Source organism: Nicotiana tabacum, chromosome 12 (assembly GCF_000715075.1).
Source record: "Nicotiana tabacum cultivar K326 chromosome 12, ASM71507v2, whole genome shotgun sequence".
Lineage (NCBI taxonomy): Eukaryota > Viridiplantae > Streptophyta > Magnoliopsida > Solanales > Solanaceae > Nicotiana > Nicotiana tabacum.
In genome coordinates this window covers 77,363,504-77,383,664 of record NC_134091.1, presented here as the reverse complement: position 1 = coordinate 77,383,664, position 20,161 = coordinate 77,363,504, and the positions used below count along the sequence as shown (strand labels likewise).

General features: G+C 38.1%; 1 protein-coding gene across 2 annotated transcripts; it reads left to right on the top strand.

Moving 5' to 3' along the window:
- Positions 1-3,514: 3,514 nt before the first annotated feature.
- Positions 3,515-19,666, top strand: LOC107820145 (protein CHROMATIN REMODELING 19). Of its 2 annotated transcripts, none has more exons than XM_016646357.2 (12): positions 3,515-4,171; positions 4,266-4,383; positions 5,764-5,804; positions 5,908-6,158; positions 7,433-7,613; positions 8,515-8,700; positions 8,868-9,041; positions 9,122-9,280; positions 17,900-17,974; positions 18,062-18,198; positions 18,843-19,061; positions 19,152-19,666. In XM_016646357.2, exons 1-12 carry the CDS (start codon positions 3,635-3,637, stop codon positions 19,306-19,308), a joined length of 2,235 nt encoding a protein of 744 aa, XP_016501843.2. In that variant the 5' UTR covers positions 3,515-3,634; the 3' UTR covers positions 19,309-19,666. The 2 variants fall into 2 exon arrangements, 1 of the variants encoding a protein (XP_016501843.2); XR_001655865.2 differs by having other exon boundaries at positions 3,523-4,171; positions 18,850-19,061.
- The last annotated feature ends 495 nt before the right edge of the window (positions 19,667-20,161 follow it).

Here is a 20,161-nt window from a genome sequence, read left to right as displayed (position 1 = left end):
CGAAAGACTTTCTTAAATATGCTATGTTATCCGGGCTCTTCTTGGATTTGATGATGTCATAATCCACGTAAACCTTTATTTCCTTGTGTATCATATCATGAAAGAGGGTGTTCATGGCCCTCATATAGGTTGCCCCGACATTCTTCAAACCAAACGACATTATCTTGTGGCAATACACCTCCCACGGTGTAATGAAGCCCGTTTTCTCTGCATCCTCTTAGTCCATCCAGATCTGGTGGTATCCTGCGAAGAAATCAACAAAGTATTGAAGTTCATGCTTGGCGCAGTTATCGATCAAGATGTGTATGTTTGGTAGTGGAAAATCATCCTTATGACTTGCTCTGTTCAGATCTCGATAGTCAATGCACACTCCGACCTTCCCGTCAATCTTTGGTATAGGTACGATATTGGCTAACTAGGTCGGATATTCGACCACTCATAGGACTTTGGCTTTGATCTGCTTGGTAACTTCCTCTTTTATCTTTAAACTCATATCTGGCTTGAATTTCCTGAGCTTCTGTTTCACCGGTGGACACATAGGGTTTATAAGTAGCTTGTGGGCCACTATGGATGTGCTCAACCCTGTCATGTCGTCATAGGACCATGCAAATATGTCCTCGTATTCTTTCAGAAATTTGATGTACTCTGTTCTGCCTGATGGTGATAGATGAAAGCTAATGCGAGTTTCTTTGACTGTTTCGGAATCCCCCAAATTATCTACCTCAGTCTCTTCAAGGTTGGACTTTGGTTTGTTCTCAAAATCCTTTACTTCCCTGACAATTTCCTCGGGTATTATGTTATTTTTCCATTCTTCTAAATCATTCTCATCATGTTACGTTGTCTCATTACATATCACAATTGTAGATTCGACAAGGTGGACATTTAAGTCTCTTTGCACCTTAAGTTGGCTTTTTCATGGGTTTGTCCTTAAAAGGAACTTTAATTTTTCAATCTTAAGGTGGACACTTAAGTTCCTTTATACCTTAAGCTGGCCTCGTCACAGATTTGATCATTCTATATGGTGTTTCGGGTTGATCCTTCTATATGCTGTTGAATATTTGTCCTTCTATATGTCGCCATGGATTTGTACTTCTATATGACGTATGAAACTTTGCTCCCCAAGATTAGCCTTTCAGTTTTCGGGCAGGGATGAGTATCCATCCCTTCACACCCTATGTTATCCCTCTGCTTTTCTGGCGGGGATGAGTATCCATCCCTTCAAACCCTAAGATTGTCTTCGTCATGCATGGATTATCTTGTTAAACAAAAACATATCCTTCTCGTTTGATCTAAAAAAAAAAAAAGAAGAAAAAAAAGGAAATTACAAAAGAAAAGAAAAAAGAAGTTACCTCGGCACTGTAGTACTTCTTGTGAACACTGTAAATTGATGTTCAACGAATGAAGTGCATGTAGCCTTATATAGGCATGTAAGAGATGACATAAAAGAATAACGTCTGATGTGGGATAAGGTGTATAAGGCGGCTTTTACAGTTGTTTTTCATATGAGATTCGACTACTACAATGTGTCTTCGAAGAAGGATTGGTCTAATTTCGGCGGCAAAATAGGAACCCGAAAGCAATTCAAATTATTGTTGGAATTATGAACTGAATGTGAAATTCTATCTAATCATTACGATAAGTAAGGATTCGCTTCCTAATGGGAAATATAGATATCACTGGCGATTACAATTTTATATTAAAATTATAGTTTGCATGGTTTTGTCTTTGTCCCTGTTCAAAGTTAAATGGTCACTACAGTAATTGACTGTGCGTACATGTAACAAATTGCATGGATGATACTCTGCGTTCTAATCTGGCCTGCGACAAATTTGATAGTCTGCCAATACTTTATGACCCGTTTTCGGTTACGACAAGTCTATACATCAACAAGTTTTGAAGTATGGGGTATTTATAGGCATATATATATTTTATCAGAATTAAATTCAATGAAATAATTCGAACTATATGCTAAATATATTATGGGCTAATAATCTAATATAATTAAATTAATTATATAAATCCAATATATATGAATAAGTCCAAATTTATTGGGCTAGCCCATGTAATTGGGCTAAAAGTGATGAGCCCACTTCGTTAAGCCCAGCAAGTCAGATTCTTTTAGAGGTAAAAATTGCATGGGGCGCCCTATTTGGTCGCCCATTTTTAACTTATACTCGTTTTGTTTTTTCGTTTGCATTCGTACCCATTTTTTTTATTAAAAGCGTTTTAAAAAGACGATTTTGTCCTTTTTAATAAAAGACTATTGACAAACTACAGGATAAAAACTTAAACATGTTTAGGCTGAAATTTTAGCAAATAAACTAAAAAACTTCAGCTTGTTTAGACTGAAATTTCGGATAAAACTCAGGACAAAACTGTAGACTGCGTTATAAAACTTCAGGATGTTTTGGTATGAAGTTTTAGCAAATGAACTAAATAACTTCAGTATGCATTAGCAAAAACTCTTTAGAAAATTACATACTACAAGACAAAAACTTAAGCATGTTTAGTATGAAGTTTTAGCAAATGAACTAAAAAAATTCAGCATGTTTAGTCTGAAATTTTAGCAAATGAACTAAATAACTTCAGCATGTTATGTCTGAAGTTTTAGCAAATAAACTAAATAACTTCAGCATGCATTAACAAAAACTCATTAGAAAATTACATACTACAAGACAAAAACTTAAGCATGTTTTGTCTGAAATTTTAGCAAATGAACTAAAAAACTTAAGCATGTTTAGTCTGAAATTATAGCAAATGAACTAAATAACTTAAGCACGTTTAGTCTGAAGTTTTAGCAAATGAATTAAATAACTTAAACATGTTTAGTCTAAAGTTTTAGCAAATGAACTAAATAACTTAAGCACGTTTAGTCTAAAGTTTTAGCAAATGAATTAAATAACTTAAGCATGTTTAGTCTGGAGTTTTAGCAAATGAACTAAATAACTTAAGCATGTTTAGTCTGGAGTTTTAGTAAATGACTAAATAACTTAAGCATGTTTAGTCTGAAATTTTAGCAAATGAACTAAATAACTTCAGCTTGTTTAGTCTGAAATTTTAGCAAATGAACTAAATAATCTTAGCATGTTTAGACTGAAGTTTCGGATAAAATTCATGACAAAACTGTAAACTGCAGGATAAAATAACTTTAGCATGCATTAGCAGGAAGTTTTAGCTTCATGCTGAAACAACTTCATGCTATATTAGCATGAAGTTTTAGTTTCAACATGAAACAACTTCATGCTACATTAGCATGGAGTTTTAGCCTAAAGGTGAAATAACTTCATGCAAGTGTGATTCTGAAGATGAATCATGACAAGTTTTTAATTTTTATATAAATTTGCTGAAAGGAGAAGAGAAGATCGTTTTATATCTTTTGTATTATGGATTTTTTATGAGATGACTACTAAATCAATAGTATACAAATTAAAAGGTGACACAAATATAGCATACAGCTACAAATCCTATTTTAGAGCTCCAAAAAAATAAAATAAAAAATCTTTTAGAGCTGTCTCGCGCAACTGTACATTTCATTCCCCTCAATACTCTCTGCAATTTAATTTGCTGAGTGAAATTTCAAAATTCCCTCCTCCAACTCGTCACGTTTCCGCTTCTTCTAGGGTTTCCTTTCCCGATGAAGCGTGACTATTGCGAGATCTCCGACGACGAATGGCCGGAAGACAATTCCTTCAATCCTTCTCGCGTCCTCAAACTCAACAAGCCTTCTTCTCCTCCTCCTCCTATCGAGTCCTTCGCGTACTCCAAGAGCAACAATCACGACACCTCAAAACCCTCCAATTTCGTCGAACTGGTGGATAGCTCGTCGGAGGAAATTGGAGTCAGAAATGTGACGGAGAATTTGGAGGACGATGATGCTGAGATTGTGTCCACAGTGAACCAGACGACGACCAGCCGTGGCCGCCGGAGATTCGTGGTGGATGATGAAGATGAAGGATTGAACTCGAATATAGACGAGCAGGATATTGAGGTTTTCGAGGAGATTGAGGCTTTCGAGGAGAGTGAAGAGGAGGATGATGTTGTAGGGAAAGCACTGCAAAAATGTGGGAAAATATCTACGGAGCTTAAGAGAGAGCTTTTTGGTACGGCAGCTGCTAAGTTTGATTCCTACGCTCAAGTGGAGGAGGCTTCATCACTGAGAATCGTGACTCAGGTAGTATGATATTTGAACTAGTACGTTAAGTTTGGGCTTTAGCTGTTGTAAAATGCTGTATTTTTGTCTGTGATTGAAATGTTTTTCACTCAAGGATGATATAGACATGGCATGCGGAGAAGGAGATTTGGAATTTAAGCCAATACTGAAACCTTACCAACTTGTTGGAGTCAATTTCCTCCTTTTGCTGTATAGAAAGAAGATCGGGGGAGGTACTTCTTTATTGTACTTTGTTTTTAAAAATTTATTTCTTGTTATTTTGTAGCATGGACCTGTTGTCTGAGTTGTGATGATTTCCTTGTGAAGTTAAGTTTTTAGGAGCTTATGTGGTTAAATTATTAAAGAGTTTTTCTAACTTGGCATATGATCATTGTGTCTTTTGATGCTAGATTAAGAATAAATTTTTGTCTTGATTCCCTGAAATAATGGAAAATGGCACATTCTGCTTTCGACCTCCAAATAATTGAACCAACATTCTTATGATCAAAATACATATAAGGGGTTGTTTGATTGGCTGCATAAACAAAACAATCTCAGAATAGAATTCCGCGTAAGTAATGCAGTATTTGGTGAGTTGCATAATAACTAATGCAGTGTTTGGTTGATGGTATTAAACTCCGCATAACTAATGCAACATTTGGTTGGTGCTATTAAACTCCCTGATGGTAACGCGTGCACAAGTTATACTCGAATACGTGCTATTTTATGCGGAATAGAATACAGAGTAAGTGTATTAGAAGTACATGCATAAGAGTAGTTAAAGACAAATAAATCCCTTGAAGTAGGCAATCTCTGCAGCCTCCATGGTTTAAGTCTAGTGGTAAACGCGCAACACGTGATGTGCGGGTTAGGCGCACACCATGAGTTGAACCCTGCCGCTAACAAAAGCTTGGTATTTAAGTGGAGAAGGATAGTGGGGTGGGCTCACTATCCATCAAGTTTTGAAACGTGCGGTAATTTGGCCCTTGGCAATTTGTCTTTTATTAAAAAAACCAAAAGTAGGCAATCTCTGCACGACAATCTTTGTATTATTGCTCAATGTATAACTGTCCCTACATTATTATTCACGTCATAACAATCCTCACAACATTAGTTGCCACATAAATGATCCCTAAATTGTAATATCTGTATAATTGGTCAGTGAACCAGACAATCTGCAAGTGTTTCTCAATATTTAAGTAGTCAGAAAAAGCTTAAAGTACCTTATTCCATTCAGTTTTTAAGTTATTCATATAAAATGACAAGACTGTTGCTGCTCCATATCTTTTATATAGTGAGTCTGATAAGTTTTAGATGCATTAAAATTTTGTAGTTTCCAAAGCATTTGCAGGAACACTACTATTTTTCCGGGTAGGTTCACAAATGAAACTCAGATCACCTAAATATCCTTTATCCCCCATGGACTTGATTCTAGCGTATAGCAATTAACCGCTACCAGCATTTCTTTTTTCTGTACAGATAGAAAGAAAGCCTAATGTTTCTGACTAAGATATGCATTGCTATCATATTATACTTGACAAGTGTACATACATGCATCCCAATTTTGGGTCCTACGCCTCAAACATAAAATTTTTGGGGCTGGTTTTATGCAGCTATACTGGCTGATGAAATGGGTCTTGGTAAGACAATTCAGGTATGCCACAGTTTTAACTTTTTATTTTTTCTGATTGATGCAGATATTTTCTTTTATCTTGACTTTAAGTGATAGGTAACACTGCATTTATTCATCTTATTAGGCAATCACATACTTAACAGTGCTGAAACATTTGGAAGATGATCCTGGTCCACATTTAATCGTTTGTCCTGCCTCTGTTTTGGAGAACTGGAAAAGAGAGCTAAAAAGGTGGTGTCCAGAATTTGCTGTGATCCAATATCATGGTGCTGCACGATCAACTTACTCAAAAAACTTGAGTTCTCTGGCTAGGACTGGACTGCCACCTCCATTTAACGTTATCCTAGTGTGCTACTCACTGTTTGAACGACACAGGTTTGCATATTATTTTAATGACCTTAGGTTTGCATCGAAGTGGGAGTATACCATCTAACTGCTTGTGGTTATGTATTTTCTAATCATTTATAGCTATGAGGTGTTTTAGATTTCATAGTTCTGCCTCAGAATGAAGCCTCTGGTATATGCCTTTGAAAGAACTGCAAGAACAAGTGCATTCAAGTAGCCCCAGATATTTTGCTTACTATAGATTTTTTGATGAAGTGATTGAAAATTAGATTTATGTTCGCAAGTGCTGAACTTGCAAAGGTTAGTTCAAATAGTGGTCTACTTTTCTCAGTGGAGGCTACAAGAAAATAAGATCCTCAGTTTCATTGTTGTTGAAAATTAAATTTCATTGTTCTATTCCTGAGTATGCTCTACTGCTGCTCTTTCCATCGTAAAACTCTCAGATTTTAGTTTCACCGTCCTTAGGTGAAAGTTGAGGCAATGGGAAAAAGCAAGTCATTGCTACTTCTTGGAGAAATTCTTATTCAACGCTTTTACAGAAGAATGATATTGTTGCAAAGGGGAATCCTATTTGCCTGTATGAAAGTCCCCTGTCTTCTATCTAGTAAACATTTGAAAAAAATTTCATGTCGAATTTTCACAACGCTAAAGATGACAATTTCATCCTATTTCTTAGTGCATAGGAGCTCACTTTTCAGTTTCTGTTTATACTTGTACTTTAGTCGTGATTGAGCTGTTAATCTATACAAAAATTTCTTATTCAATTTTTTGATTTTTTCTTTTCTAGTTTATGTTTGATGTATGATCTTTACCGCAGAAGATGGAATTTTCTTTTCTAAATGGTCCCAACTTGAGAAAGATCTCTTAATATATAGGAAAGCAGAAGAATGCTGAGATGCAGAATATGTATTTTTTGAAGACATAGGGTGTACATGTAGAGAATAGAAAATAAATTTCAAGCTATCTGCTAGAACTGCCAGAGTACCTTAACAGTTCTCTTGCAAATGAGCTTTATTAGTAAAATAAGTTTTACTGAATACTTTCGAGATCTATATACTATACTAGGGGATGTGATAGAGATATGTTTCTCCTAGTATAGTGGACGAAATGTAATCTTCAATTTGGTTTTAGATACTTATTAATCAACTCTTTAAACTTGCATCTACGTATGGAAAAAAAGTCTTTAAACTTCATGTTTATTCAAAAAAGAAAAGAATCTTTAAACTTTCATGTTTTAAACAAGCCTAGCTAGTTGGTACTAATCTTTGTCATTGAGTCTTATACCGGTGCCTTATTTTTTGCAGTGCTCAGCAGAAAGACGATCGCAAAATTCTGAAGCGTTGGCGTTGGAGCTGTGTGCTAATGGATGAGGCTCATGCTTTGAAGGATAAAAGTAGCTATAGGTGGAAAAATTTAATGTCTGTGGCACGTAATGCCAACCAGCGACTAATGCTCACTGGCACGCCACTACAGAATGATTTGCATGTATGATAGCCGCCAACTGTTTTGTCTTAAGCTGCTAAAGTTTTTTCGCATATAGTTCGTGTATGTTATATGTCAGGACAAATGTCTATTGGGGACATTCTTGAATGTTAATTTTATGACTTTACTTTGCTTAAAAAATAAAAAATATTTTTTATTTCTTACAGGTTATTTACTAAGTAAATTTCAAGGTGAAAAAGCTAAAAATGGCACTTCAAAGCAGACAATTAAAATTGTCCAATCCCAATCTTGGTTGCATTACTTATACTAGCAGAACAAAATGGTAATGAAATGCAAAGATATTTATTATTTCCAAGAGGAGTAATAAAAAGCTGTCTCTCGTATTCCTGAATAAATTTTGACGTCTTTTGACCTCAATAACCCTGGATGATAGTGTAGAGAAACGTCTATTCTTAAAGCAGCTTGCTCATTGTCTGTTGATATCAGCGACCCTGGTGTCAGAACTTCTTGCAATGTATAGCCAATCATTGCAAGGTCAGTTTTGAGGTTCTTTTCCCTGGATTGAGCACTTGCGAGCTATATCAGATGTAATAATTCAACAGATTCTATAACTTGCCTTGCTCCAGGGGGAATGCTCTCAACTACTTTTTTTTTGGTTCAATTTTTTTCCTCTCTTTTCGCCATGTTTGGCTGTGATGAAAAACTTTTGTCAACATTTAAGTATGGCGAGACATTCTTAGCTCTCTTACACTTGATTTCCTGAGCAGATGCTATTTGCTGTACATTTTTTAGTGAGTCAAAGTAACTTTGCGTGTATGTTTTCTTGATTATTTTTTTGTAATTTCTTGTGTGTGATCTCTGCTTCTTTGGCCACTGTTTTCATGATTAGTGCTCATCTGTACGCTTGATTTTGCTTTGTTCAGTTAGTGGTTTTCTATTGCAGGAACTTTGGTCAATTTTGGAGTTTATGATGCCTGATCTATTTGAAACAGGAGATGTTGACCTGAAAAAACTATTGAATGCAGAAGATAAGGAGTTAATTGCTCGAATAAAGTCCATTCTTGGACCTTTCATTTTGAGAAGATTAAAATCGGACGTGATGACACAACTGGTACCAAAAATACAGATGGTATGTATTTTGTTCTGTTTGTATTTCTTGTTTTTCATTTTCTTCACTATAGCTATTTCCATCTTTGGTCTATTGATGTTTAGACTCTGCTATTCATGGGCTTGCCTAGAATCGCTCACAGCTTTTACATGTTAGACTTAGTATGTGACAGAAAATTTCTACTGCAGGTTCGTTATGTTGGCATGGAGAAAGATCAAGAAGAGGCATATAAAGAAGCGATTGAAAGCTATCGTGCTGCATCTCTAGCTCGTGTTTCAAAGCAACCTGAAATTAGTTTCAATAGTGCTGCTGGTGTCTTTTCTAGACGACAAATTTCCAATTATTTTCTTGAATTTCGCAAGGTTCTGAAGCTTCTTGATCTACCTGAATATTTATTGTCTGAACTCCAGATTTTTGACCAATAATGCTATGGTTTCTTCAGATTGCAAACCATCCTCTGCTTGTCAGGCGTATTTATACAGATGATGATATTGTTCGAATTGCTAGAGTTATGCATCCCAAAGGTGTCTTTGGTTTTGAATGTACAGTTGAAAGAGTGATTGAGGAGCTGAGGAGCTATAATGACTTCTCCATCCACAAGGTATACTTTCTTTTATCTCACTCATTTTTCTTCTACAAACTATCTGGTTCGCATGCATTGGGTTAATCATGAAATTCTCCCATATGACATGTATTTTGAGTTGTTTGGTATTCTCTGGCTGCTTATATTGTCAACCTCTGATAATCGTTGTAGTCAATCTAACTTCTTTCTGATAGTGAGGTGCTAATGGCACAGTGCCAAGCAGCAAATAAAGGCTTAGAAGAAAGTGAAACGACATACACTTATCTACAAGCTTACAAGATCTTCTCTCTCCTCTTGGGGGGTTTTGAACCGGCTACAATCAATATTCGAAGCTATAGATATACCTGTATTCTAGTTGTACTGTGTTTTGATTCCACTCTTAAAGAGTTATATTTGGTGGCATGTAATTGACTCAGGAAAACATAGCCAAAAGGAAAACAACAAAATGAGAAAAAGAAAAAGGAAAGAAAATGAACCAGCAGCTTAATTGCATTCTCCTAAAACTTGAAGACTCTGTTTCGTCCACATTGGGGAGTGATCTATTTCTCTTAACCAATTTAGAGGCCTTGAATTGTTATGTCTTCGAAGGGAAAGAAAGGGCCAATAAGCAGAAAGGAAAGGAAGACTAAAGAAGGAACAAAGGGAATCACCGGTGAACAATTGTGCAGATGATGGTTTTAGTTGGGTTTAGCGAGAAGTTTAAGAAAGGACCTGATGATATGAAGAAATTTTCAAGGGGATAATCTGGTGATAGGTAAGAATCGGTTTAGATATGAATTGTGATAGGCAACCATAGGTATAGTCGACTAGTCGTATAGATATGAATTTACATGTCAATCAAACGACATCATAAGTTGAAGGGAGAATACATAAGTACCCCGTCCAACTTATTTCCTTTTTTCAACTGAACACTTAAAGTTTGTAGGGGTCCTATTACCCCCCTGAACTTATTTGGAGGCGAATTATTACATCCTTATTTGCTGATGTGGCATAGAGAATGTATTAACTCGACTTAACGTGCGTGACGAGTAAAAAATAAGGCAAAAAATACAAGTTATAGCCGATAAACTTCATATTCTCTGACCAAACACCGTAGTTACCGATAAAAAACCATAGCTTGAGAATTGAAAGTTGCGCAAACACCATTCTTTCATTTATCTACTTGATCTTCTCCGTCTTCTTTCGTATTTCCTCACATAATTGTTCACATACAATTCTCTTAGTTCTGGTTCTTTTCGATTTTCGTTGTAACCAGATGAATTTATTTGTTTCAAACATTAATAACAAAGAAAATACAAAAGATGCTAAATCAATTTCTTTTTGGGTATTTATGTAAAGGCAGATTTCACTGTTTCCTCTTAAATTTATGCTCTTTCTCGTTGTTTCACTTCCACATTAGCAAATTCTTATCCTTTTACCCATCATTTTAATTCCATTTTCTTCTTTTTATTTTGATTAATCGGGTTATTTTGACAAAGTGGGTTATCTGTTTTGCGTTTTATTGTTGAGCAATTTGAGGTGGGTATTTTGTTCTCTGATCGATTTGCTTCCACGGTGAAGAGAAGTTTGCGGGATTTGGAGAGACCCTTGGATGGGTTTTAGCCGAAGGCTGTCGTTTGACTGGTTTTGTTATCATATCAAACAAAAGAATGTGGAGAAGATAACAAGAAAAAGAGTAAATGAAAGGAAGCCCTGCATCGTACATCCATGCTGCAAAGGCACTTACGGCGCGATCCCTCAAAATCTTCTTGGCTTCTAAACCTGAACCAGAATCACCTTTTCTTTTTTCTTGTTGTTTTGTCGAGAAATAAAGATTGAGAGGACCTTTTGTTACCGTACGTGCCGTGGATGACCCACTAGAACTATTTGAAGATATCTTATGATTTTTGGAGGGGGAGGTCTCATTTCATCATCTTCATCCATTTCATCATCTTCATCAATTAGATTTACCAATGCTTCATAATTTATTTGAGTTCTTGTCACATTTTTCTTATCAACAAATGCTTTTACTTCCTCCCTAACCTCGGGCGGACAAAGAGGACATTGTACTACATTTTTAAATCCACCTATCAAATGTTGCTTGTGGCGAGTTATTCCATCATGATATATTTTTTCACAAAACACATTTAATTGCGGATCTTGATGAGCCTTGTATAGCATAATTCCAAGCTATATCATTTCGTTTATTACTATCGGATGACGCCATTTCAATACTGTTTTATAGAAAAAATATTATCAAGTCAATATGCAATTAATTCTACTCTATAAGATTATAAGTCTATAATTGAAAAAACAGAGCAAACAAAACAGAGCTCTAAAAAGAAAGAGCTACTGCCCTCTGCCTCTGCTGTTGGTCGAAAAATAGAGCCCAAAAAAAAAAAAAGAGAAGAAAGATGAAGGGAAGAAAGAAAGAGCTCTGGTCGAAAAACAGAGCAAAGAAAGAAGAAGAAAAACAGAGCAAAAAAAAAAGACAAGAAGAAAAATGAAGAAAGAAAGAAGAAAGAAGAAGAAAAAGAAAAAAGAAGAAGACATCAATGGTGAAGTCGAACTGTCGAAGAAAAAAAGAAAAAGACAGCTGAAATAGAAGAAGAAGAAAGTAGAAAAAGAAAGGAGAAGAAGAAAAGAAAAGAAAGTAACATACCTGGGTTACTGTGCTGATGGCCGATGATGAAAGAAGAAGAAGATGAAGCCCTAATTTTTCTGTTGCTGAGAAATGGTTGCTGCTCGGTCGCTGAAGGAGAAGAAGTGAAACCCAAGCCCTAATTTTGTATTTTAATCTAAATCGCTGCCTTTTCTTCCTTTTTTTTTTTTCTAATAGCGTTGCCTCGCAGCGCCTCTCGCTACATAGGCAGAGGCGCTCGCTTTTTCCGAATCGCAACTCAACCGACCAAAAAAGCGCTGCTGCCTCGCGTCGCGTTGCCACACGCTATTAGCGACGTAGCGCTCGCTATTTACAACACTGCTGCAACCTTTAAATTTAGGCAAATATACGTAATTCATTTGCTCTGAAAGGACATCTTTAAGTTAAAATCTGATTGTTGGAGTAACATGATTAACTTACTCCACTACTGACGACGATAAACAATGGAAGCAAAACTAAAAGAGGAAGGAAAACAAAGAAAAAAAGGAAAAAGATGGTATTTAAGAAGTGTAAAGAACCTACACTTGATAATGGACAACCAATTGAACAAAGTCAATTAGCCTTCCATTAATGCATACAGTTTAGACCCAAATACAATCAAGAGATCTTGTAAGCAATCCTATGAATTATCCAAGCAAGAAATAAAGTTATTCTTTATCCAAGCAAGAAATAAAGAAATTATGTTTTCATACTTAGAAAAGTGAAGATTCACAAATATTCATTATGACACCGAATAAAAATGGCAATAATATAAAGTTATTGTTTGAAAAACTAAAACCAGAAAACAAATCGCAAACAGACAATATATGAAATAGTCTCTAGAACAGTTTCTAAATTAGAGTAATAGCAAAAGAAATTAGAAAAAAGAAAAAAGAAACATACGCAGTATTATCCCACACTGTGGGGTCTGGGGAGGGTAGTGTGTACGCAGACCTTACCCCTACCTTGTGAGGATAGAGATGCTATTTCCAATAGACTCTCGGCTCAGGAAAGCATAAGCACCACATTAATGAAAATATAGACAAGAAGGGATAGTACCAAAAAGCCATATAAAAGCTGAATAAAAACAACAAGATAGTAAGGTGATCAACAATGAAAGAAAACAACGATTAGTCATAAAAACCTACTACCAACAGAAAGCGCGACTGCGTGCCAATACTACTGTTATGAACACTCTAGAATACCTACTCTACTACCCTAATCCTCGACCTCCATACCTTCATATAAAAGGTCACGTCCTCGGTCAGCTGAAGCTGCGCCATGTCTTGCCTAATCACCTCTCCCCACTTCTTCTTTGGCCTACCTCTACCTCTTTGTAGGCCCTCCACTGTCAATTTCTCACACCTCCTCACCGGGGCGACTGTGCTCCTCCTCACATGACCAAACCACCTAAGCCGCGCTTCCCGCATCTTGTCCTCAATAGGGGCCAAACCCATCTTGTCGTGAATAACCTCATTTCTGATCTTATCTAACCTGGTGTGCCTGCACATCCATCTCAACATCCTCATCTCTGCTACCTTCATCTTCTGGACATGAGCGATCTTGACTGGCCAACACTCAGCCCCATACAACATCGTTGGTCTGACCACCACTCTGTAGAACTTACCCTTTCGGTCGCACCTTCTTGTCACACAAAATACCGGAAGCGAGTCTCCATTTCATCCATTCCGCTCCAATACGATGTGTGAAATTTTCATCAATCTCCCCATCCCCTTGAGTAATAGACCCAAGGTACTTAAAACTTCCTTTCCTAGAGATGACTTGCGAGTCCAGCCTCACCCCCCTTCCCCTCTTGAGTCTCGCCATTGAACTTACATTCTATGTATTCTGTCTTGGTCTTGCTCAACTTGAAACCTTTAGATTCCAGGGTCTGCCTCCATACCTCTAATTGCGCGTTGACACCGTCTCGCGTCTCGTCAATCAATACAATATCATCTGCAAATAGCATGCACCACGGCACCTCCCCTTGGATGTGGCGCGTCAGTACGTTCATCGCCAGAGCAAACAAAAAAAGGGCCGAGTGCCGACCCCTGATGCAACCCCATCATTACCGGAAAATGGTCCGAGTCCCCACCCACCGTCCTCACTCAGGTCTTTACTCCATCATACATGTCCTTAATCAACCTAACGTAGGCAACAAGTACACCTCTAGCCTCCAAACATCTCCACAAAACCTCTCTCGGAACTTTATCGTACGCCTTTTCTAAGTCGATGAACACCACATGCAAGTCCTTCTTTCTCTCCCTATACTGCTCCATCAATCTCCTAACAAGGTGGATGGCTTCTATTGTCGAACGCCCCGGCATAAATCCAAATTGGTTCTCGGAAATAGACACACTCCTCCTCACCCTTAGCTCTACCACTCTCTCCCAGACATTCATAGTATGGCTAAGCAACTTGATACCCCGATAGTTATTGCAATTTTGGATATCACCCTTGTTCTTGTATACAGGAACCATCGTGCTCCCCCTCCACTCTTCGGGCATCTTCTTCGTTCTAAAAATGACATTAAATAACCTAGTGAGCCACTCCAAGTCTACCTTGCCCGTACTCTTCCAAAACTCCACCGCGATTTCTTCCGGCCCGGTCGCTTTGCCCCTGCTCATCTTACGCATAGCCCCCTCAACTTCATCAACTCTAATCCGCCTACAATACCTAAAGTCACAACGACTCCCGGAGAGTTCCAAATTACCCGGTACAATGCTCCTGTCTCCCTCCTCGTTCAAGAGACTATGGAAGTAGGTCTGCCATCTCCGACGGATAAACCCCTCATCCAACAAAACTCTACCTTCTTCATCCTTGATGCACTTTACTTGATCCAAGTCATGCGCCTTCCTTTCTCGCGCCTTGGCTAACCTGAACAACCTCTTATCCCCACCTCGGCCCTCGAGTTCCTCATACAAACGACTAAAAGCTGCAGTCTTTGCTGCCGTAACTGCTAGCTTTGCCTCCTTCTTAGCCAACTTATAATGCTCCCTATTCGCCCTCTTCTCCTCGTTTACACTTTCCACTAGCTTCAGATACGCTGCTTTCTTGGTTTCCATTTTCCCTCGCACCTCTCCATTCCACAACCAATCTCCCTTGTGACCACTAGAGTAACCCTTTGAGACCCCTAATACCTCTCTCGCGGCTTCTCTAATGCACTGCGCAGTCGTGGTCCACATAGTGTTTGCATTCCCACTACTCCAAGCCCCCATAGTCACCAACTTGACCCCCAACTCCTGCGCTTTAACTTCCGTCAAGGCTCCCCACTTGATCCTATGTTGGCTATACATCGCCCTCTTCCTCCTTTTCCTCGTGATCTCAAGGTCCATGACCAGGAGCCTATGAAGGGTCGAGAGGTTTTCACTCGGGATGACCTTGCAATCCGTGCAAAGACCTCTATCAGACTTCCTGCAGAGTAAATAATCAATCTGAGTCTCGGCCACCGAGCTCCGGAAGGTGACCAAGTGCTCCCTCTTCTTCGGGAAACTCGAATCAAATGCTCTAGCAAAGCCCAGCAGACGTTCCTCCTCCGTTTCTATCTCCAAAACCAAAGCCCCCATGTACATCATCATACCCCTTAGATGTCGCTCCAATGTGGCCGTCTCCTATGAAAAGCTTCTCGGTATACGGGATACCACGTACCATCTCATCCAAATCCTCCCAGAAACGCCTCTTGACTTCCTCATCCAAGCTTGCTTGGGGTGCGTACGCACTGATTATGTTCCAAGTAAAACCTCCAACAACTAGCTTAATAGTCATCAGCCTGTCATTCACCCTCCTAACCTCTACCACTAGTTCACGGAGGTCCTTATCAACCAAGATACCTACTCCGTTCCTGCCCCCCACCCTCCTAGAATGCCAAAGTTTGAAATCGCCCACATCCCGCGCTTTATCTCCTGCCCACCTAGTCTCCTGTACACACGTTATATTAATCTTCCTTTTCTCGAGAATCTTTGCTAACTCTACAGATTTTCCAGTTAAAGTTCCTATGTTTCAAGACCCCTCTCAGCCTAGTAGCTCCCTTAGCCCTCTTACCCCCCGCACCCCCTCCCCCGCGCCGACACTTCCGAGGACAAGACCTTACCTTACCCCATCGTTCACCAAAGCCACTATAATCTAGGAGTCACTAGGCAAGCACTATCCCGAAAGCAAGCGACAAAAATAAAATGAATTACCGAAATATAATCTACCACTAAAGGTCGCAAAACATGTGAAGAAATAAAATAAAAAAACTAATGGGAACTATAATCTACAACTAAAGGTCAGAAAAACAGGTGAAGAAATAAAACAAAGGAACTAAAAGAACTATAATCTACAACTAAAGGATAGAAAAATAGGTGAAGAAATACAATACAAGAGCTACAGGGGGCTATAATCTACAACTAAAGGTCACAAAGAAAATGTGCAAAACTAGAACAGAACTACTAGGGAATATTTGAAATAAAGATTCCAAATAAAGATGTAAACAGGTAGATAACAATATAAACAAGTAGGCAAGGCTATCACTAATGCAATTAATTTGACAATGCTAGGGCAAATATTAACTAAAGATTCAAGAACAAAATAGGCAGGCAAGGAGATATAATTACGCTAAAATATCAAACTCTTAAAATATCAAGACAAGAGAGGGACAATAGAACCTGGATTGCAGCCCTTGGAGTTAACGAAAATCTGGCCGGCGGTGATGGATTGCGACGAGCTGGAGCAATACTCTATTTATTTCTCGTTCAAATAGAAAGAAGAAACTTCGAATATTTTTGTGTTTTCTTTGGAATTTAGACCAACCAGGAAATCTGAAAATGGACCAAAATGAAAAGAAGAACCCTAAACTTTTTCTGCCTCTCTTCTTCGAAATTTGAAATTCGCCGGTATCTGAGGGATTTACCGGCGAGAATTGACCGGAATCTGAATCGGAATCTTTGGTAAAACAAGGGCGCCAGATGGAGTGAGCGGAGGATAAAGAATTTCGAATCGTCCTAGGCGATTAGGTACAACCAAAAATATAACAAGACCAAATCCAAGTAACTAAAATAATGGATATATGGCCAAATAACCACTACCTGGTCATGGACCAATAAGTGGGCAATCCTGTAACTTCCAACTTTAGTCCACTCTTGTCTTAGTCAATGGTCAAAGGTCAACCTTGATCATACCCGGTCAAGTCCTCTGGTCTTCACTTGGACTACTTGAACCTTGCTTGGACCATCACTGCTAGAACATTATACCTTTTTTGGAAGCCTCTCAACTGCATCTTGAAGTCCCTTCACCTTTTTAAGAAATAAATGAATCTCCTAAATCTCCTTGCTTGCCTTCTTATGTAGACTCTTATAGGGGTGAATTTTGGTGCTTCCTCTTCTCAAGTTGGATTGTTAGGGCCTAATATGTAGTCTAGTGTATCAGTTAACTCTGAATCGGAATCTTTGGTAAAACAAGGGCACCAGATGGAGTGAGCGGAGGATAAAGAATTTCGAATCGTCCTAGGCGATTAGGTACAACCAAAAATATAACAAGACCAAATCCAAGTAACTAAAATAATGGATATATGGCCAAATAACCACTACCTGGTCATGGACCAATAAGTGGGCAATCCTGTAACTTCCAACTTTAGTCCACTCTTGTCTTAGTCAACGGTCAAAGGTCAACCTTGATCATACCCGGTCAAGTCCTCTGGTCTTCACTTGGACTACTTGAACGTTGCTTGGACCATCACTGCTAGAACATTATACCTTTTTTGGAAGCCTCTCAACTGCATCTTGAAGTCCCTTCACCTTTTTAAGAAATAAATGAATCTCCTAAATCTCCTTGCTTGCCTTCTTATGTAGACTCTTATAGGGGTGAATTTTGGTGCTTCCTCTTCTCAAGTTGGATTGTTAGGGCCTAATATGTAGTCTAGTGTATCAGTTAACTCTTCCAACTACCATTAGCTGGTTTCGGAGCCAGGCTGCTTATGAGCTCTTTATTCCTTAATTATGCTCGATGATCACTTGAATTTGTATTTTTGTTACTTGCAGCTTTTACTTTATTATGGCGATAATAATAAGGGAGTGCTGTCAGATGAACATGTTATGGTTTCAGCGAAATGCCAGGTTAATTTCACCGGCCTTCTGATTTTATGTAGTCACTTTTAATTTTACTGTATTTGTTCAAAATAATTCAAGTGCTCCAATGGGCAGGAATTAGCCAAACTTCTCCCTTCATTAAAGCTTCGTGGTCATCGAGTGCTTATTTTTAGCCAGTGGACATCAATGCTTGATATCCTGGAGTGGACCCTAGATGTTATTGGAGTTACATACAGGCGCCTGGACGGAAGGTATTAACGTGTTACTTCTCTTTGACAGATCCATCTTTTTTACCAAGCTTTTCTAGTGATCTTCTAGCGTATGCTCTTTCACAGCTATCTCATCCTCAATGACACATTAAATGCTTATCTTCAGGAACAAAGAACCTAAAATGGTCACAGTTTTTTCTGTAACTTTTTCATTGATCAAGTAATGTGATGCACTTGAATGTACTGTTTATGGATCACATCTTCACTATAGCATGTTAATGCTTTTCCTTTTTTCATTTGATCAAGTTTTACATAGAAGTGATCATGATTTAATAGATTTTCTAGCATTCAACATGTCAAAAAATTATTGCTTTGGTTGAGGTATGATAACATGCAACTATTCTATGATAGAAAAGAAGTTTTCTCATGTTCTAAAAATTAGGATGGAGAATTCTTGTTCCTATCAAGGTCTGAACACCATACATTTGTATTCTAGTTTAATACACTTCTAATAATTTGACAATTGACATGCTCTTGATGTCAACGCAAAAAATATTTTGGTTTCTGTTCATGTAATCATTTTTAGTTACTTATTGTCATGAGAGGTGTTGGTAATTTGGGGTTGGCAGAGGAATTTTGACCATATCTTCCTAAACATGGTGTCTTGATTTCATTCATTATTTTAGCACTCAGGTATCAGAGAGACAGACAATTGTTGACACCTTCAATAAGGACACTTCCATATTCGCATGCTTGCTCTCCACAAGGGCAGGAGGACAGGGTTTAAACTTGACAGGAGCTGATACTGTTATCATACATGACATGGATTTTAATCCACAGATAGATCGGCAAGCTGAAGATCGCTGCCACCGGATAGGCCAAAACAAACCAGTTACAGTATACAGGTGTTAACTCCCTCTTGATTTTTTCTCTCTTTCGCTTCTACATTGAAATTCCTGTAGTTTACACATTTCCCTTTTGCCTTTTTCATGAAGGCTGGTTACAAGGAATACTGTTGATGAGAATGTATATGAAATTGCAAAGAGAAAACTAACATTGGATGCAGCTATACTCGAGTCTGGTGCCCAAATTGAGAATGACGGTGATACAAAAACTATGGGTGAGATATTATCGTCTCTTCTACTTGGTTAAGCACCCTGTTCTGGCATGAGATTCACACCAATATCAATTTTGGTCTATTGACTTCTTTTTTTGTTTTTCCATTTTCCCTTCACCGTCCGGAATCTTTGAGGGTGAGGAATGGAGGTAGGGATTGAGGTAGGATCCGTCCATACTCATCTTTCCCTGTTACTCATAAAATACCATGTACACTTATTATTACAAGGCCTCCCCCTGGAAACAGAAAATTGAGCCAAACCTGCGCCCCTGTTGTATTCTACTAGAATAGATCGACCCCAGCTTATAAAAATGTTATACCGTGTACAGGAAAATCTTGTCATAGGGCAAGGTTTTCTTTTTCTTTTTATTGTAGTTTTGGTCATTCACTTCTGCTTATACTGTTATTAGTTTTTGCTTAAAGTTCTATATCGGTCGAAGTTCCATAATTAACACTTTTCAAGTTAAAAACCGTTGCTCACCCACGGTGGATGAGCATAATGAACAGTCTTTTGAAATTTATTCTAAAATTACTAGTCTACAGGCACACAAGATCACATTTTAATTGGCAAACACTATCAGAAAATAACATATGAAGGTTTAAACATACTTTGTACTAGCTGTGGGAAGTCACGAGACAAGCTGAAGAATTGCCCAGAACAAGTTTCGCAAAATTACGCTACCGAACCTATTGCACGCAAAATGCGGCCAGTACCGCTAATTGCATTAAAGAACATGAGTGGACATTAGTCTCTTATCCAAGAAGCAAGAAAAATAATCATGAAGCAAGTTACTTACTCAAGCTAAGAAAGGTATGGGTAAGACTGCAAAAGACGAATGAAAGGACTGCAGCAAGTACCAAAGTTAGTGACAAAAATAATGGCAAAAA